Consider the following 21410-nt stretch of genomic DNA (forward strand, 5'->3'; position numbering starts at 1 on the left):
TTCAGACAAGAAGGGCTTTTACACGTCTCACCTGCAGTTGTCGCATTTGATGAGCAGGCCGTCCGGCGTCAGGTTGCAGTGACACCAGGAGGCCCCATCCTCCTCTGAGGAGCTGTCGCTGTCGGCCGAGTTGTCCTCAGCAGTATCGTGATAGTGAGAGCTGCGTACCACGCCGTTGAGATCCATACGGGGAATGATGGTTTGAGAGAGCGGGGAGGCGGGTGGGGTTGGGGGAGGGGGCGCGCCATAGTTGTGATCCTGACAACACACAACGGAAGACTGTTGCATCTTCAAACAACGGGTGTTCAGGCAAAAAAGGGAAACGGAAAATGGAGACGAATGAAAATGAGGGCAAAAAAAAAAAAAAAAAACCAAGTATGTGAAACAGTTCAGTTGTTAATACCAGAAGTAGTGTGTGGTTACCAAAGACTAATAGCAGGACTCATATTTATACATCTAAACTACAAACATCACCAGTTCTTAGTTTTACTCTTATTGTGAAATCATAACAGAACACACTTGAAAAGATTAGGAAAAAGGAAAGATCAGATAGATTAAACTGGGTCATTTTAAGCCACTAAAACATTCACAATTGTACACAAGTACTCCCATTATGAAAAGTAATACTTCAATAAGACATGCTATGATTAGAGCTGATGATTAGGGAAGAGCCGTATGAACTCACAGCATATGGTAGCCCCCGATACCCATGACTCTGTGCGCTCCCACAGCTGTGGTTGTTGTAGTTTTTCTCATTCACTGCAGGGCTTGCTTCAACTGACTCAGGGCTGGAAAAAATAACAATATATATATATTTAAAACATTGTAAGCGACACATAGATAATGCTGTAGACATTTCCCCACTTTGCCTTTTTTACCAATGTTACACAAGCATCTGTTTTAATAAAGATCAGTCACTAGATGGCACCAAGATCCTTCACTCGCTGCCCTGCCTGGAAGAGCAGCAATTTAGGAAATGGAATGTGGGCCGCCATTATGTTATGCAACTCCCTCGCCCTTTAGTTAAGGTCTAACCAGACCGGGAACAACCTTTCCTACTCTTGCCTCGTACTCCAATACTGAAGCTAACATCAAGGTTAAAAATAATAATAATAATAAATAACCACTGTGTGTGTAGTATGTCTGTCTTTTTTCTTTCTTTCTTTTTAACCTCCCCTGCCTGAGCTTTGCAGGAAACTGAAGGGGGCCATGAACAGGGTTTGATGGGAAAGGGTCCAACTGCATTCCAAATAACCTCAGTCACGTAGGCAGATTTACCTTCAAAGAAGTGGCAACTGTGCTCACTTGATCTGTCTGTATACATTTTTTCAGATGCTATTCAATAGTTCGGGCATGGAGAAGAACAACATACATCTAGCTGCTTAATAAGAGGTGGAAGATAAGAACCTGTGACACAGGGAGAATAATTCAACTCTTGGATATTGGCTGTTCTTTTTGTCTGTGTAACAGACAGTGGTTGTCTCAAGTCAACTTAAAACAACCTTGAAAATTCATTTTAGAAGTCAGTTTTACAGTCGTGTCAAAATGTCACATCTGGTATTTTTTTTCAATGTCTATCAAAATACAGACTTCATGTAACATCATGTTACAGTTTTATGTTCAAAGTACAAAGCAGTCCCCTTAGAAATTATTTCAAAATAACACATTTGATTATGCATTGTGTAAGCGCTTCTTGAACTCATCTTAGAGGGCACTGGGGGTGCAGCAGTGTTAGCATCATATTCATACTTTGTTAGAAACAAATAATCACATTTTCCAAACACAGGAAATGCCCTTCAAACAGAAAGAAAATGTTCTGCTTTATGATGACTACTGCCATTGCTTTCAGCATTTCTTTTGCCCTGAGCACTCAAGCTACTTTACTCTTTTGCCCTTGGTCAGATCTTTGCAATCTTAAATTCCCTGTTCAACCACATTAACGCTTATGTTTAACAAATAATGAGCAGCTAGAGCATTATATAGTTCCACATAAACACACATTTTCCAGACATCTCTGGATATGGTTGAAAACTTATCTGACTCCTTGTTGTGCAGTACAGTAGCAATACATGTAGATAATCAGGTTAAACAGGAAGTTTGTTTTCCTGGCACTCTTGTTCTATTTAAGCCATGTTACATCCGCATATGAGTATAAGGAGGTTGGGAGACATTTTAATCAGTAGAGCTGATGATCTTAACAACAAAACCCAGCTCTTACAGAACATTTCTTGCAAGTCACACCTTGCTGAAACTGACTACGTACTCTGATCCAGCAGCCATATCTGAATAAGACGTTTCAGGTGTGGTGACTCCCAGAGCGATTACTATGCTCATGACGTCCAGCACAGCGACGCGTGGGAGGGGGGGAAGAGGGGGGAGGAAGGGGAGGGGAAGGGGGGGGACAGGATGGGATAGGGGAAGGAGGAGAGGTGAAGCGAGGAATCACAGGGTCCCAATTACAGCAACAGACCACTCCAGAGGTGGGGTGCCGCCGAGCCGTAGCCCACGGCTCACGGTCATGGGGGACCTGAGAAGAATGGGTACAAGACAGACATGCCATCAGTTACATACAGATGCATTGCCTGAATACAGACAATCAACGAATGGCTCAAAATAAGCAATGCATCTTGGAATGAACTGCATATTCAATCATAGACATGTTATCTTCTATATACAGCTTTGTGTGTCTAATATTATAAAACAGGAAGTATTATTGTGATTTAAATGTAATATCAGGAATGGCACAGATATAAAACGGTTCCAGTAAGGCATCAAATGCCAACCTTTTTGCCCCATTTCCTGAAAATCTTGGACTCAAGAACAATTTACTCACATTTCATATCCATTTCACTTTTTTGCAAACTGTCATCCAACAACTATTCATCCATACCTATTGCCTGACATTTCAACTGCAGTATTTATCATTTACATTTAGTCAAATCCTTTAAAAATGAAAAGTCAAATGGTTTACTCTTTATGTTTAGAGCATAATTAACTGCTAACTGTATTTACAGCTAATAATTTTCAAATGTCTAACAAAACATAACTGTTTCCTAAACATAGTATTTTTTCTGTTATGTTTAGCTAACATTTCTGCTCATTTATCCTTATTGTTAGCTAGTTGCAACTTCTCGTGTAGGCCTTTAACAAAAAGGTTTCACTTGTTACCAGTACCAAGTAAGGTATTTTTGCATTTGTTTGTGTATTTCTACAGGTTTTTCATGACACCTAGCAGTTAATTTATACTTCCCGTTCTTACTTTTGTTTATTCAAGTGTTTCATTGGGGAGTGGACCGTCAGTTACTTCCCACGAAAGCAACCCTGACTCCCACCCACGAAGGTACTTGTACCCTTGGTTGCAAATCACTGCAGTAAACCAAAGGGAAAGTGTGTGCAATGCCAGGAACCTGGACACACAGCTAAATTGAATGCAGCTGTTAATCATTTTCATATTTAGTGTGGTTTTCCTGTTATGGAATCAGAGTGTCAGCATTGAAAAAAGGCTACAGACTTATGTTTAGTGAAACGCTGACTCTATACCTACTCAAACAACTTTCCTTGTCACAGCTGTTTGATTAAACAATGAATAAGTTACTGAGTTGCCTCCAACATTTTTTTTCCAACAGCTTTCCAAAGGTCAACATTTATGGTGAAGTCCATATTTCTGATTAGACACAAAAAGATGACCACTAACTGAATGTACATTCCCTAATGAAAAAGACACGGCTTGTTTATAAGGGCACTTTACCATATATAAACATTAATATATAAACAACTACCAGAGTTTACAACAGGTTACTGCCTTGACTGAAAACTGACAGTGTTGTCAGGTTGTCACGACCACATAACCTAAACATTAAACAGGAAACCCACTGTTGCACAAATAACGAAGAACCAGATTTGCTGAGTCATCTTGACAATAAAGGCTTCATGTAGTCGAAGAGAGCATTTATCTGCCTGCGTCTACAATGATAACTTGATAAGGACATTGTGTGATGGGCCCATCTCTTATCCATACGGAGGTGTTTAACATGGAGGAGGGAGGTGAGACTATTCAAAGAGCAGAAAAAACAACCAGGGGATTTACAGCTCTGCTTACACTCCCATCAGGATGCAGTAATGGAGAAACCAATAGGAGGCGCTTTTTTGCTCAGACAGCTGTAGAGGTGAGTCATTCAAGATGAGGCCCATCCCTCTTGTCATGTGACCACACTTAGCTGAAACACTGACCCACACTGTATCTTGTTCTCCTGCTTGCGCTCGCTCAACAACCCTGACAGAAGCGGAGCTAAAGGCAAGATCTGCAGAAAGAGGAACACGTCTTCCTGTGCGCTGTTCACACGACAATGAGAGGATTTGGCTCTCACCAAGGTCATCCCCTGGTCAAACAAGCACATAGATACATTAGCTTATAAAACCCCATAGTGATAAGATCCATTGCAACAAGAGTAAGCCCGACACTCAAACAGGCTGCTTTAATAGCAGGCATCCATGTTAATTAAGAACAACAGGATGCATGACATTTCTAGAGTGGTCCCTTGGCTACAGCGAGTGCTGCCCTTGTGCCCCAGCCCCAAGGCAACTACAGAAAGATTGGGAGCTTCCAATAATGTCAAGGTCAGCTCACTGTCAAAAAGAATGTCAGCACCATAGAGCTGAAAATGCACATGTGCCTATGCACATGGGAAGGTGACAAGAAGAAAACAGCTCCCATGCATCTATCAGATAAGGACACAAGACACATACACACAAAAATATTTCGCTCTTTCAGGAACTGCTCTTTAAGCATGACTTACTGGATACATGAAAACAAACAACAAGCACAGACAGACAACGACTTAACTGAAGTTTGCCTCAGATTTAGATATTTAGAAGATGGCATGTAGTAGAGCACCTCATTCAGGGGCTCTTTAAGCTGCTGGCGATCCCTGTGGAAGATCACTGCCTCAGAAATAGACACCTTGGGCCTACCCAACTCAAAGTCTCACTACTTGGGATCCTTCCAAAAGAACCAGACGGGGTGCTAGGGAGGTAAATTCCATACGAAGAAGGAAAGCCTTTCTTTACCTCGCTTCTCCTCCCTAACACCACCCTCTCTCCCTTGTTCATTCCTCCAGCCATGAATACTGGGCTCAAATTACCAAAAGGCTCAAAGTCTTTTCACTTCAGTAGAACAGAGGCCATTTCGGAGACAAGTCCAAAGGGGAGGAACATGCACACAAAATGAACAGCTCATAAGGAGACACAAACGTCACTTAAATCTTTTTCATAATGCCAGACGAGTCTTTGTATATTGTACAAATACCTGGTTTAAATAGTGAGCACATTTCATATAGTGACGAGCATGCATATATATTATTAAAATATGACAAATTAACATCAGAAAAATGAATGAACTGCGTCTGAATAGTGCATAACACAATGCGCCACACTATGGATGATGTACGCTGCTCACGCACTGCACTAAAAGATAAACTCTAAAATAACAAAACAACATCATCCAGCTATTTTCTTATCTGAAGTGGGTCACGGGAGCACCAGCAAGGAATCCCAGATCTCCCTCTCGTCAGCTACCTCCACCAGCTTAACCAGGGAAATGCCAAGCCTTTCCCAGGCCAGCTCATAGACATACCATATTTTCCACAATGTAAGTTGCACTTAACTTTAAATTTCTCCAAAATTGACAGTGCACCTTATAATCCAGTGCAGCTTATGTATGATTTCTGGTTGTGCTTACTGACCTCGAACCGATTTTATGAGGTACACGGCGCTCAAAAATCTGTCAAAAATGTTTTAGTATGACTTTAGTAAGTTATGAAGCTGCACCGCTTGATGGATTATCGGAGCATTACGGCTACCGTAGTCAGGCGCCTGGCGGAGTAATCCAGGTCCTCCGTCCGCTTCAGGCCCCAAAGTCAAACGAACACTGCAGCATCACTGAGAGTTAAAAACTAAAAATTTTCACCTTTAATAAAATTATCAGTGTTGCTGCTTTACCAGGTGTAACAATTAAGTTTAACATCCAGGCATCCATGAAAACAGAAGTCAGCAGGAAGTTAGCTCGCTAGTTTCCACCTAAAAACATGATATAGCATGTTCTGACTGAGAGATTTCTGAAAAAATTAAACGTACAGCTCTGCTATCACTTCCAACATAAATGAAGACAGAAAACTAAACAGCAGTGACGTTTGTAGGGTTACTGAAGATTGGCTAGCTGGTATATAATGCTGTGCTATGTGATCGCTAGCGACACAGCTATGTTAGCATAACATAAACACAGTGAAGCTGGAGGGATGAACGCTGACTTTTTTTTTTTTTACTTAATAAAAGTTAATGTGAGGGCTCCTGATGCTGTAAATGGACCAAACTTCAGGAGAACAACAGAGATAATCCATCCACATTACGAGGTTATTCATTAATATACTGCAACAACAAGGGATTGGAGCAGCTGCGAGAGATTTCAATATTAATGAATCAATGGTACGGAAGTTAAGCAAAAAGAGTAAGCTGAGTAAAGTTTGATCCGATTTTGTTTCGCTTAATGCGCCTTATAATTCAGTGCGCCTTATGTATGAAAACAGACCCGCTCATCGACAGTGCGCCTTATAATCCGGTGCGCCTTATGGTCCTAAAATACTGTAATATTCCCAGCACGTCCCAGATCAACGCCAGAGCCTCGACCTGGTAGGACATGCCAGGCTGGAACAGCTTACCCTGGAGGCAACAGCCATCTTCTTTTCGATGTTGAGGAGTACCGGCTCTACTCTGAACCCCTCCAGAATGACTAAACTTGTCATCCTATTGCCAGGCCAGAGCTCATCCACCTTTCGGATAAAGCTCATTTATGCTACCGGTATCCGTGATCTCATTCTAATAATAATAATAATAATAATAATAATAATAATAATAAAAAATTGGATTTATATAGCGCTTTTCAAGGCTAGTTTCAAGGCACCCAAAGCGCTTTACAATGCCACTATTCATTCACTCTCACATTCACACACGGGTGGAGGCAAGCTACGGTAATAGTGTTAATAATAAGATCAGGCCTAGAGTAACAGATGTTTGGCATTTCTCAACAACAAGACGCCATCTGGTGGCAGATAGATGCATAACATTTAGGCCATATATACACACACAATCTAACATGGTGCTTCACAAATAACAACAGAATGGCAAATTTAATCTTAGTCCAAATCATTTCCTCTACTGCAGCACTATTAACCAAGTCTTTATGTAACCAAATTATAACAACCTTACATGGTGGACCATATTAATTTGGCAAATAAACGAACAAAAACAAAACACTGTTCTAAAGAAATGTACAGATTAAGTCAATAAAAACTACAAAACGACAGGGTGTCCAGATTTGGTTTACCACATCGAACGAGTAACAAAAAACTATGGTGAATGTTCAAAAGTTTAGCATCATACCTGCTGCTGGTAAGCATTACACCAACATTTTCAATCCCAATACAGATAATGTGTCCTTGAGGAATACGGCTTTGTTTTAGATGGTGCAACTAGCCAACTTCACAAACTGCCCTTGGTAATCTATGCCAGAAATGCTACTCAGATAAATTTTTATTCTCGTTTTTTCAATGTACAATGGCAGTGACCAGTTCAACACCACCAACCAGGACAATGAGCTGTACATCTCCACAACATTCGAGAAGGCTAGAGTACCAACCTTCCTTCTAAAAATGATCCAGTAATGTGGTTGACTAGAACTATACAACATTTGAGTAGCATTTAAGAACGAGTTATAAAATCCTTCACCTCCAAGCCTTAGAATAGGACTGCAATATCACTTCTGCATTAAGGTAATGCTGATATTACCATGTGAGAAAGGCACAGCACTGGAATAAATGCAATTAAGTCAACTGAACAAACTCTAGAGCATGTACTGTGGCCATTTTGTTTACAGTAAAATGTTGACTTCAGTGTTGCAAATTTAAAATACTGTTTTTGAAGCTACACTAAGAGCTAAATGACCTCCAAGAGACAAAGAACATGGCACTACAGGTACAACACTGAAAAACAACCACTGGCTTTGTTTTTCTTTCTGAAAATGAAAGAAATACAAAGCCAGTGGCTATTCTCAGATTTCAATTTCACAAAGATTAACCTGTGCGTGCATTTTTTTTTTCTATTTTATGTGCCATTACAATTTTGACTAAGACATTAAATTAACTGGCGAAGCAGGCCAAACACCATGTCTTGCCACCTATAGCTTTGATGAAACCAATAAGTGGTCTTCACAGGCACAAACATAAACAAAAACAACAACAACAAAAGCAAAAAATTCCCCAAAAACAAAACTGGAGTTTAACATCATGTCCATGCACAGTGTCCACCTGTGCCCGACCAAGCCTCCACAACACGTACAGTCCAGTGAGATTACACCAACCCCCTCACTCTGCCCCCGCACACATGCTGGCTGTACTAGGCAGGATATGAATATATCTGCCATTCCCCAGAAATGTGCAGGTTGAACTGCACTCTAAGCAACAGCAAAAGGAAATAGAAGATGAAGAGCAGGCAAATCAATAGGGCCTGGCTTAAAGACAAACGGGATATGCGGTCAGGGAGAGCATGGCTCAGTCCAGATCTTATTTCACACTTACCCAAACAAATTCACAATAAAACAAAATGATAAACACACACACACACACACACACACACTAAACAGGATGTGAGGGACTTTAACATAGATTTGTACCGAGCATTTTGACATGCATTATAATGCTGCTTCGCAGATTTCTCTAAACACAGAACATCTACAGGATAATGAGCCTCTTAAGGGAGGATATGAAAAGATGGCCTTTATGGTAGGTATTTTTATCCACGTAGTTCATTTGTACATTTTAATATGACTAACAATGGCTTCCACTGCCATGGTGACATAACAGTTTGTTTCTCTCAAGCAACAAAATATTAGTATTATTATTCTCATAAAAAGAAGGCAAAAATCACCCACACAGCTCAATCAGTAGCTTATTCCAAACTGTGTCATTCTCTTCCCTGAAATCTTTGAACCAGGCAAAATAGAACATTTGAATAAACAAGATGAAACATTCAGATACTTGGGACTACAGACTATCCCTCACTGCACTGCAGCAGCATAATCGTGGGCTTCAACCACAATTACAAAGTGCAAGAGCTGCCTGAAACAGATATGGTTTCCACACAGCCAGCCAGCTGAGAATGCTCCTGGAACAAACTGTGATCTAACTGAGGCATCGGCCAACTGTTCAGGCAACTGTACACAAATATAAACAACAAAGCCTACTCTGCATAACCTCAAAACATGTGGGTAAAGGGACGAAGTATGAATAAGTGATGCAAGCATCAGGTCCACACACAGTTAAGAATATTATATGCTATAGTGACTTGCAGCTGAGTTTATCTGTCACTAGATAATGCTTCAACTTTAGCCATGATGTGGCTGTTGTCATGCTGAGCGGTCAAGCTTCCTGGGAGCGCAGTGTGGCCTGCCATTAACACAACAATGTCCAGCTGCCTGAATGGACCAGGACCAGACTGGAGATGAGAGACACACAATAGAGAACAAAGGCCAAGTGGGTGCTGTAAGAAGGGTGAGGGAGAGAGCAGTCGACAGCAGGGCTAAGCATGACATAAAATCAATCATCTGTTTCAAGCCAAACAAGCCAGCTACTGTCCATTTCAGGCTCAGTAACCCTGAAGAGGAAAAAACAAAGGACTAAGCAAAATTCAGACAGTGTCTTTCTGCCACACCTGTATGGTCATTCTTCCCCTCAAGTCGAAGTCAAATGGGCTGCTATTAAAGACTGACTCAGCGCACCAAAACAACAGCAACATTAAAAGGATAATAACCAACAGGGTTACTGTAGTGATAAACCTCAACTGAAAATTTCTCTGTTGGGGAGCTAACTAAGCTAAACATTTTAAAAAGCTTCAGAGAACACTCGAGTTTTCATGAATAGCAGAATTCCCTTTAAAATACTACTAAATGTGGGAAGAGATGTTTTCCAAGGAGTAGTCTAGCAAAGGTATGAGAGGAACCCCCCACCCCCCACACACACAAAAGGAGGAGGAATCTTGTTGTTAGGTAAGCTCATGCTCTGACATAATATAAACCCTCTGTCCTACACCACGTGATCTCACTGCATGACAAACACATTTACATGACATTTCCATTTCCTCTTTTGGGTGACAGTATTATCTAGAGTGGCATGAGGCCTTGCCCTGCCACCACGTTGCTGCAGCATACATATGCTGTACTTTCTGGTGTGAGACTGGAAGGTGTCACTCAAAGGAGAAAAGAGTGGACCTTGGCAGCCATTTTGAACTGCTGTTATATATATAAGCCTTTCATAGTCCAAGTCAGATATCTCTCTCTCTCTCTCCCTCCCCCCCCCCAAGGTTGCACTGGTCACTCATTTACCCCATTTTTAGTCCCAGTGTTGTGCATTAGAAAAAAGGGCATCTGCAGCAGACTCTTGTCTGGATTGACTTTGGTACCAAAAAATGCTTTTCCTTCTGCTCTGTTTTATTTTTAAGCTTTCTACCAGACTGACAGCACCCTCAGGGCACTCACATCCAGATTTGTCCTTTTAGATTTTCCAATCTGATGTTTTTTACAAAACAGCTGGGCAGTTCATCATCATCACAATTATTATTGTGGTGAGCACTGGAAGAGGCAGTAAGACTGGAGAGGAAAGAAAGAAACAGGATTAATGTGGCGAAGTCTAAAATGGCTGCCTGCAGTTCAAAAGGTGGACGGGACAGACAGAAACTCTAAGCTGTATGCAAAACCACATACCAGTAGAGAGCAAGATGAGCAATGTGAGGTAAGACAAAGAAAAGGAAATGAAGGACACAACATCACAGTGCACTAAAACAAGGAGAGAGAGAGAGAAAGAGCAAGCAAGCAAGCAAGCAAGCAAAAGAGACGATTACATAGATTGCCTGCTTCACCCCCCTTCAGTCTTGTGTTTCTTTCTTTTCTTTTTTTTAACCCTAGCCGCCTCCTCCTCCTCCATTATTCTCCCAAGAAGCATTGCTTCTCGGCACAAAACAGAATTAACCAGCGCAGCCCTCTGCAACACTGCTCCCCCAGCACTGAGGAAGAGCTGCGCCCCATTGGAGCAACTTCAGAGCTCATGCACCAATAGGAAGCCACCACTAAGGCAGGCGTCACAGGGACTTGTTTTTAACCCTGTTGTGAAAGACAGCAAGCCGCATAACACACAGCGGCTGCAGAGGAAATGCTACAGAGGAGAAAGTAATATGTACCTAAAATTAAGAAAAAAAGGCTTGATGGGTAGCTCAAGGGTACTGAAGATATTAAAAAGATAAATAACACTTTAAATTTTTATTTTAAAAAAGATTAATTTGTATTTAAGGAATAAAACATTGTTAATAAAATGCACCGCAACTAAAATGCATATGACATATTCACTGAAGTGAATACAGGTTACATGGAACCACAATGGTAACTTGGCTAACTTGATCACATGAGCACAGCACACACAAAACCTTATTACAATATCAATAGCTACACCTGCCCTCCATGTAATGATACAGAGTGTCATCAGCATGCAAATGGAAAGCTAAGAGGATAGGGTCCCCCCCCCCTTTTCCCTCACAGCAACAATCCCTGCGCCCTTCTCCCACTGTCTGCACGCAGAGAGAATCCTGTCTTCATTTGGAAATAGGCCAACATCCTGCTTTATTCTCCTCTGTACATAAACATAAACCAGAGTTAAAAACCTCTAAAGATTTTGCATGATCCACAGTGCCTACTCGGGCCAATTATGCTTTCAAGGACATGTCATGAAGCAGTTATAAGTCTTTGTCTTAAATTGCTATGTGAAAATTATTAAGTGAAGCGGAGCATTTCTCACCAACACAAAAACTGGGCCAAGCTAACCTTGTCTGTCTGCACATTCTTCATATTGCCAAATTTTCAGCGGCCCATAGTGGGAAAGAAGGGTCCATGTCCCTCAGACATTTCCACTCACATGTACACACAAGTACTGATTATTATGCTCTCAAAGACAGCCTAACTGATGTAACTACCCCTACCCCCACCACAAAAAACACACACCTCTCGCTAAAACATATGCAAAGCTACTTGATAGGCCTGGAAAACCAATATGGCAGAAGGCTTTCCGACAGAGCAGTAACAAGCAACCCAGCAGTACAGTTTTAGCTTCCTTGGAGTGGTGGGTCAAGTAAGTAACGTTTGCTGCTGTATGTACTTGCCCCTGTCCTAAATACTAGATGCATTTCTTACTCTCTCCCATGTCTTTGTCTCTGTTAGTAAGTGTATTGTTTGTTCAAGATAAGAAATGGGGGGGAGGGGGAGGGGGGGGACTGCAGCTCACTGTCTATTAAAAGACAGGAAACATATTCAGAGAATGCTAGTTGCAACCGATCAAAACAATCCTTGGAAAACTGATCTGGCTTCCAATAGTCATACAGATCGATCCAAATACTTAACTCTGGCTGAACCCCCAGCAAGGCACGTGTAACCTTTGTACTCATGAAGCTAGGTAAAAGAGGGCTCAGTGGAGAAGAAGCCACATATGTTTTGTAGCCTCAAATCTCCTTATTAGGTAGATTTTTAGTGGTGAGCAACCAAACAACAAATAACTTAACGATTACCATCTGGGTTCATAGTATAGTATTGAGTTACATAAGTAATTTAAAACTAAAATAAATGAAAAAATAATAATGGAAATGAGACAAAATAAAGCCCTTGTGAATTCAAGACAGATCTCACGTCCAGTGGTTTTGATTCAACTGTCCTACCAAAGCAAAAGCACTGTCTCCCTTCTCTACTTGCTGCGTCCACAGCGCCGAATTTCAGCTCCGCACAATGCAAGCTTATGTGGTGCGACTCAGAGGAGAAACTCTACTCTGGCAACAAACTGGGCAACAGTTTGTATTCCGAAATACGCTCATCATGAAATAAGCCACACAGGGAAAGGTATTGTTTTATGCTATTACTTTGCATAGAGATACTCTAATCTAAACTTCGAAATTGAATAACAATCCAGAGCTTTTTTCCTTCTCACCCCAACGGAGGTGTAGGTGAAAACGAAATACGGTGTCCTAATCAAGAAAAGGTTGGGAATGTCAAACACCACAAAGTACGACGTGTTAAAACGTAACAAGACGTTTAGTAGTCTTCAACTTGAGTAAAAGTTGTGATTGCTACAGTCAGACTTCAACAGTGCTACTCACACGCTGGAATTAAAAAAATGGAGGCTAAAAAAGGAAACAAGCGCTCCCCTCTCTGAAATACCACCCATTTCTTTTAACCGCCACCACGGAGACTGGGGGTTGGTAGGTTGGGGGAGGTGAAGAACATCAAGTCACTACCCAACAACTCTGGTTTTCTGTTTGTTAGAGCTAGAGCCTACATCCACAGAGGGAAAACAAGAGGCAAGAGATATATGGCCAAAGCACAACTGAGCTTTTTCAGTATGAACAACACACCCGAGCGAAGCTAGGAATGAGACAAATGCATTAACATGATGTAGCAAACACCACCATGATGTGAGCGCCGTATTTTCCATAAAACTCGGGGCAGAAATCCACGGGATTTCGGCTTGCAAACACATCATCGTGTGTATACACATCAAAGACTTCTCTGCGTGTGTATGAGCTGTAGAATACTGGTTCAAAATAAGGACACAATTGCCTGCAGAACATTCAGAAAGTTAGCTCAAAGGCTAGGTTAGCATTTGTTGCCTCTGCTAACGTTCTCCAACGCAGCAGCTGGCCGCTGAGCTTACATGAGTGGCAAACCATTTCACGACTTTACTTTCAAACACTTTGAGAATTTCGTGGTAACAATGGAAACAATTTAAAACAATGCTGTCAATAAACAACGCAACAAATCGTTTTTGACTTAAGGTGAAACAAGTTTGCATTTTCCTGTGCGCTCTGGTTCTGAACTTTTAAGCCCAACAAACAGAATGCATTTGTATTCTAATCTGACACTAACACAATAACATGCCTAGAAACGCAAAAGTGTAGTGTGCTGTTACTAATGTTTTGAATTTGTAAGGTTAACCACTGCGGGGGCTTGGTATTCAAACTTAAACAACTTGAAGTTTATTTATAAATGTTTGAAAACGACATTAGTTCTCTCGTGGAAAAATACAGTTTACTTAAGTACTCGTGTAACGTTAGAACGACAGCCAACTGGGACACGTTTAGCTTTCACATTAACACCAATAAAATAATAAGAAAAATAATTAAGGGACCTCTAATGGCCTAAATGCTACACGAGTAAAACTCGTGTTAACTTACATGATGTTACTAACAGATTTACGTACGTAGTTCAAATACTGGTCGAACATTAGAGCTCAACAAAACTAACAGTGTGATGGATTCTCAGACTACCGAGCTAGCTATAAAAAAAACAACACGAGGAGCCGACGAAAAGGGCACGGAAGTCCAGACACAGCCCGGAGCAGCCCTGTAAGGCAGACCATCGATAAAGGTCGCTTTTTAGCCAGCCAAGCAAACTACTCTTCTGGAAATAACTTATTGTAATAAATTGAAGTAGGCGCTAGGTACTTAGCTAGCTAAGTTATGTAGCTTCGTAGCTGAGGTGGGTAGACGGAAAATATGGTTATTTGGTGTGTTGGTTATAGTTACAAACCCTCGTATATAGCGAGAACTATATAGCCAATTGACACAAATGTTAAGTACTCACCTAAAGAGGCATTCCAAACTTGTATAAACGAGGTAATATAATGTAAAGTAGGAAGTCCTTAGAGCATCCCAACATCGATTCCAATCAGGCCTGTATATCGGCCTCGGAGTCTCCTGTATCCTTTGCCCTTATAAGTGGCTCCCTCTCCAGGGTTAGGAAACAAACTTCTCAGGGTCTCCCACGCATAGACGGAAAGTTAAATTCCCTGTGCTGTTCACGTGCACTGCATCCATTGAGTATCTATATTAGCTCCACGGCAAATACATCAGTTTATTTTAGTGTCTTGTATATTTACAATCGCTATTTATAATGGGGCATAAGCTGCTGTATGTGATACAGAGCTCTGATTCTGTCTCGGTCCTTACATTCGCAGAGGCGCCCATCCCCCTCCTCGCCGGCATCGACCGCGGGTCCCAGCGAAACTGACACACAACCACGCCACGGGGTTTCCCTGGCGACCGTGCAGGGGCCCTCTCCTTGGGCGGCCCTTGCTGATGTTTCCCGCCTCTCGTCAGTGATTCGATTCCAATATGTCACTCATGTTACGCACGCGATATACGTGCAAGTCATTGGCGAAAGGCAGCGTCGATTATTTTTTCCTTTTACTACGTAAAACAGGGCGGGTACTGCTTTGAGGAGTGGTGCGAAAATTTCCTTTCATTATATGTGTGTAGTGGTGGTGAACAGGCAGGAGTGAATGGCAGGATCGGGAGATAATTTGATACCCAGCAGAGGATTTGTACCTTCAGAGTTTCGGGAATTGTTCTTTATTAAATTCACATGCCGTGGAATTTATTTTAAGTCGTTAGTGGGATTATTGCTTTTTATTTGTGTGTTACTTTCATCTACTGTGGAAGGAGTGTTTGTACTAATACATAGTAGCAGGCGTTAGCTACACGGGGTCTCTGGGGCCCAGTTCCAGGGACACCAAAGGCAGGGTTAGCCCACTGGGTCAGCCCCACCTACCGATATGTCAGATGAATGGAGTATGAGGTGTCGTTTTGGTAGCGTCGGCTGAGGGGTTGGACAGGGAACTTGACCAGTACTCCTGGGTTGCATCCACTTATTACTGGTCCCTCCTACTTCTGTCCCGCTGCCGAAACCAGTATCTTCCTACACTTGTACAGAAAAAAGTGGCCGTCACAACGAAAACAACGCTAGCCGTTGCTCAATAAATCCACTCCCGGGAGTTATATCCGAAAAATGAGCACCTTCTTTTTCTGTGATTTTAGCATTTATACAGAAGAACACTGAGACGCAGCCGAAGTATAACATTGTCGCCCAGCCTACTGCACACATCGGATATACAAAATCATCTAAGGGGATACATTTTCAAAAGATACAAGTACACGACGGATAATTTTGCCACATTTATAATCAAACTAGTCACGATGACGCCATTGGTTTGTTATCGTGTCATGAGACTCAGGAGCGACTTTGGATTGGCTACGATGATAAATGCCAACGTCATTTGTTGCAGGGTCTGACGAACGACGAGATTAGACAGCAAGAATAACACAATTTGTACATTGTACTTTGGGGCTTCTATAATAAAGTTAGCTCTTAGATACTCAGATAACAGAATCGAGAAAAACAATCGACGTCAAAAGGATTTGACAGTTCTATTTTGGTTATATTTGACTGATTAGAGCAGTATACCACGCCCAGAAGTGCTTTAGAGGTACAACTTTGGGCTAAACTGGACATAAGAACTATGTTTTGTTCAAATACATCTGAAGGGTTAAAGTAAACATCAAAGCCAGGGTTCCAAATTAGTATCAATCTACCTAAATACACAAATGTGTTTATGGTGAACAGGTACGTAGCACAGTTGCAGTGTTTGATGTTTATCTGATTACTTGAGATAACATTCACATATCCCTCTTTGAACACTGAAATCGTTTTTAAAAAGCAGGTCTTGAGCTTATTAACAGATGGAAAACGACCAAGTTTCCCAGCCGTACTGTGTTGGCAGGCTGTGGCCATACTTAACAGTACTGCCGTGAAAAAGCAGTGTCATGTGGCCCAGTCCAAACTATGCACTGCAACACTGCTGTGTTCAACCCTCCCCCACTGCCACAGCTTCAGTAAATCTTTCATCTGCTCACCGTCTCTGCGTGAGGTTCTGTAATGTGAAAACACAATGCACACCTTGTTACTTCATTTGGAGGTTGTCGTTGTTTTTTTTAATTGTCCTTATAATCTGAAGCACTTACACAAATCCATTTATAAGACAGGTGTTATCAAAGTGTGGACACATTACTAAAAATGACATAACCATAGGATCACAACAGTCTGTTCAATAAATATTAATACTGCATGCATGACACTACTTGCCCCCTCTATGATTGTTGTTACACAAGATCCTAAGTAATAAGCTCAGAACGGAACAGAAGGGACTTGCTCAAGATATATATATATTTTAGTGACAACATGGAAACATGACAGCTCACAATTTTGTGTATTGATATTAATGTGCAGAAACTTATTACATGACAATTTGGCTTCAAAGAACTTCTATCATCAAACTCAAACAAGAAAATCCAAACCTAACTTTTTACCTCCTTTGCAAGAAGAAAAAAACCAAACATCAATGTCTAGTAACTGTGCATACTGTTTATGATGGCACACCACAGGTTCTAAGAATATGGCCCTAACAAGCAGGTGTATATAAAATATAGTTGTTTATCAATAAGTGGTTTTAGTGACTCTCTAGATCAGGGATCTTTGTGAGAAGTTGCATATAGACACAAAATCATTACATCATCAAAAAGAGTGTTCACATATTAGATAATAGATCACCCTCACTGAGGAACAGTGACTTGCCAGAAGTACTACATCTGATTAAGCTTTAACTTTAATGACATAAATGTGTGTGTCTGCATTAAAAGGCCCTTTGAATAAGCATATTTACAATATTGGCTAACCAGGAAATACACTGAAAGTGGCCAGATTAAGCATGTGTATACTGATTCTACTCTCTACTGAGACTATTCTTAGCAGGTTACTTTTTTTAGGTCATTTTTTTTTTTGGGGGGGGTACACTTTTCTTCCTACTGTCTTTGTCCTATTCTTCAGTGAGGAACCAGTCTCTCTTCCTCTTGCTTTCTACTAAGCAGCTTATACAGAGAACAGAAAGGGAAACAAATGGCAGAGTGTTTGTTTTCTGGTGGGGAGGAACATGTTTCAGGGAGAGTCAAGTCCAAGACTCTCCCTACTGCTGGGAAATGCTGTCCTCTGCTGGCATCGTTGTGACACTGCAGAGCCATGCCTCTCCCGAGCTGTAGCTAGAAGCGGTTTAGAGCAGCTTCAGACTGCCAGTGACATTATTCACCATCTCTTCTTCCCCCATGATTGCCAGGACAGTGCGGGACCCAGACTCCACCTTCCAAAGACCAGAAGGGTTGGTTTAGAGCTCAGCTTTACACATCTTCATGCCAAGCCACTGTACAATACTGACAAAAACTGACTTTGTTTTTAAACCACAACTATTACTACTGATAATGTAACAATATGTTTGGAATGTCTACTTGCACCACCACAGATATTTGGATACAAGATAAAAATTCTTTTACCTGGGTAAGTCCCGCATCTTGGACAAGATATGTGGGCAGACTGAGGCTCATGGCCAGGGCTTGCAGTTCCAGCAGATGAGCCACATTGGTGCCCTGGACCACCACCTTCTTGGCCCTGTATCAGCAACATGAACATGTTTTTTTTCCCCTCCGATTGTCAATGTAGATAGCAATCTGGAGCACTATTCTGACACAGGAGGACTTTTAATGAACACAGAAATGCTGAAAAATATTTAAGAAGAGCTCCAAAATAAAGCATCAGGTCTTCTAGAAAATAATACTGTGGTCTTACCCACTGTGGTCCCACCTCCAGGCCATCTCCCTCCAGCTGTTCTTCTCTTGTAGAGCCTGGTACAAGCCCACAGCAGCATGACCAACCTGAGCAGCCACCTGCACACAAACAGTGTCGAGTTCAATCAATTCAGTGTTACATTTCTCACAAACTTAACATAAAATGACAAAAAACAAAAAAAGCAACAACACTCTGTTTACAGTACCACATTAAATCTTATGTAACTTCAGCTGTCTCATGAGCTGACATGTGGAGAAGAAAAAGTACCTCAGCTGTAAGCGACAGCAGTATGTCGCAGCTCAATGACTCCCACTTTAACCCAAAATGAGACAAAAAAAATATATACTTTTTTTTTAGTGCAAAAACCAACAATGGATGAGTGATTCAGATGCGTGCAAGCAGACGTGCCAAGAAGCCAGCTGCAGGTCTTTTGGAATTTTCCTTCCCCTTGTTTTTCCTCTTCCTATGGAAGGAAAGCTGTAAACCCTAATTTCATTCCCTTGTTTTCTTTGGTTTAGTAGCAGCTGTTAAAAATACAACATTTGTAATGACCACTCTTGAGTGCCTCCAATGTACATCACTGACCTCAAAGTGCATTGTTCATGCAAAGTAACGATGGCTTCATTTGTCAGAAGAAGAAGAAAGTGTACTTTATTGGTCCCCGTGGGGAAAATCCCTCTCTGCATTTAACCCATTCACTCAGTGAAGCAGTGGGCAGCCACTGGGCGCCCGGGGAGCAGTGTGTAGGGACGGTACCTTGCTCAGGGGTACCTCAGGGTAGCTGTTCAGTGGATTCAAACCCCCGACCTTCCGATCATGGGGCCACCACTCTACCTACTGAGCTATCCCTGCCCAGAATATGTGACAAAGACCAAAGAACTGATTTTGGATGTTAGGACGACCAGGAAACCTGTGGCCTCTGTTTCAATCCAGGGAGTGACAGCACGCAGTGCAACAGTTACACTCTTTTGCATATCCTCTAAGTAAAACTAACTAATAAGGTTTTACAGTTTAGTGTAAAATTTCAATCATATATATGTAATCTCTGTAATATTCTAGATATTTGTAATTGAGCTATTTGTATATATTAAAGCTATTTGTTATATTTTGTAACTTTGTAATATATTCCTCCGTTTTATTTAATTCAGTCTGTTACTGTCCTTATCGTCTGGGCACAACTGTAACCACATCATTTCCTCAGGGAGGGACACACACACACACACACACACACACACACACACACACACACACACACACACACACACACACACACACAAAGCTGAAAAAATGGTCCCATTGAACTAACCTTCCCAATGCCCATGGCGAGGTCCATATTCACCACAAACACCATCTTGTAAATGAGGTCATCATCACCCTCCTCCTAAATAGCAGACACACAAGAGACACTGAGATTTGGCTTTGGATAAACTCCACAAGGTCCAATGTACCAAGGTGTACCTGCAGGGATTAAGGCTAGCTTATGGGCACCTCATTCTCCAGCTTGTTGAAGTAGTACATGGCCGCTTCCTCGGCAGACACATTCCGAGTATGCAAGAGTGCCTACAGTGAAGAGAGACAAGGGAGAGGGACAGAAAACAAAACCGTGAAGTAAAAGTAGACTTTATTTTGGTAGCCAAGAACATTTATAGAAATAATTGTCATCTTTTGCAGTTAGTTTCCTCATTGATTAGATATTATTAGGAATTATTTCCGCATATCTAATTATTGGTGAGTCCTTTTTGTTTTAGTTGAGACTGCAGAGCTGTATCCTCGATCAGTCCTTGAAGAAACTGTTCCTGAGGACAAAATAAATCAATATTCCAAACACTGTTATTTGGAGCAATGAAGTTGCTATTGTGACTCATTACGATTTAGACAAAGTCAAAGTTAGCTTTATTGTCAAAAACCATATGTACAGATCAAACAGGAATTTTGAAATTAAAATGCTCCCATGACCCTCAGTGTACACTAAAACAATATAAAGATAAAAACATAAAAATAAAATAGGAGTCTTATGTACAATACATTGAGATTTAGAACAGACATTGGTAGACACATACACACACTGTGCAAGTATGCTTTACGATTTCCAGTGTTTGTGACACAGCTGTGAGAAACATTCCTAAATTCAGACAAACATTATTTGACACAGTAAGTACCATCAACTTTTAAAGAAATGTGATGCTGTCACAGGATATAAGGTGCACACTGAGGTTATACAGCCCCACCTGTTTGGCCGCCTCCTCTGGGATGTCCAGCTCTCTGAGCTGCTGCAGAAACACTGGGTTGACATCCTGAGAACCTGAGTCTGGGCCTGATTGCTCCGATGGCTCCATTATAGCTGCAAAAAGAGAAGCCGCGATACTGAACAACCTCCACAGAACGAACTAGGGCTGAACGATTATGGAAAATAATCTAATTGCAATTTTTTTGCCCCAATATTGCGATTGCGATGCGATTATTTTTTAAGGTCTTTGTCTTCTGTATTATTAACCCTCATAATGTCCTCCCGATTTACATACACCTGTGGTCCTCAGGGGTCAAAAATGTCCCCACTTCATTTGAGTTTTTTTCAAAGTATAAATTGTCAATCAATTCAGTGTTACACCTTAGTTTTACTTAAGACCAACACATTAACACAAAATTTACCCAACATTATACATTTTAGGGCCACCAGACCTTGTTTACAAAAAATACATTGTTTTTTAGCGAAAACAAATTGAGAAAATTAAATATTTAATTGTTTAGATAATTTTGACTATCTGACTAACTACAGAGTGCTGTATGTTGAACTTTAGTGAGATTTTTTTTTGAACCATTTAAA

At 41.2% G+C, this 21410-nt stretch overlaps 2 protein-coding genes across 9 annotated transcripts in view; both read right to left on the reverse strand.

The window, feature by feature from the left end:
- Positions 1–15172, reverse strand: part of setd5 (SET domain containing 5) — a 29365-nt gene extending 14193 nt beyond the window's left edge. Inside the window, exons 1-5 of one of the 5 annotated variants that reach the window (XM_013909205.1) lie at positions 15085–15168; positions 14720–14959; positions 2264–2527; positions 686–788; positions 32–288 (exon numbers count right to left, since the gene is read on the reverse strand). In XM_013909205.1, coding sequence (XP_013764659.1) covers positions 32–288; positions 686–788; positions 2264–2334 — 431 coding nt within the window. In that variant the 5' untranslated portion in view covers positions 2335–2527; positions 14720–14959; positions 15085–15168. Of the gene's footprint in view, positions 1–31; positions 289–685; positions 789–2263; positions 2528–14719 lie in introns of all 5 variants that reach the window. The other 4 variants (XM_013909206.1, XM_013909204.1, XM_013909207.1 and 1 more) reach the window with 4 other exon arrangements.
- Positions 15173–16878: 1706 nt separating this feature from the next.
- The window catches only part of LOC102213343 (probable peptidyl-tRNA hydrolase 2), an 8077-nt gene continuing 3545 nt past the window's right edge, over positions 16879–21410 (reverse strand). For 2 of the 4 annotated variants that reach the window (XM_005726735.1, XM_005726736.1), the window contains exons 2-7: positions 20815–20927; positions 20075–20146; positions 19893–19967; positions 18587–18684; positions 18295–18409; positions 16879–18104 (exon numbers count right to left, since the gene is read on the reverse strand). In XM_005726735.1, coding sequence (XP_005726792.1) covers positions 18018–18104; positions 18295–18409; positions 18587–18684; positions 19893–19967; positions 20075–20146; positions 20815–20922 — 555 coding nt within the window. In that variant the 5' untranslated portion in view covers positions 20923–20927 and the 3' untranslated portion in view covers positions 16879–18017. Of the gene's footprint in view, positions 18105–18294; positions 18410–18586; positions 18685–19892; positions 19968–20044; positions 20147–20814; positions 20928–21410 lie in introns of those variants that run through there. The other 2 variants (XM_005726734.1, XM_013909209.1) reach the window with 2 other exon arrangements.

The sequence above is a fragment of the Pundamilia nyererei genome, unplaced genomic scaffold (genome assembly GCF_000239375.1).
Source record: "Pundamilia nyererei isolate P.nyererei 1_Seehausen unplaced genomic scaffold, PunNye1.0 scaffold00021, whole genome shotgun sequence".
Lineage (NCBI taxonomy): Eukaryota > Metazoa > Chordata > Actinopteri > Cichliformes > Cichlidae > Pundamilia > Pundamilia nyererei.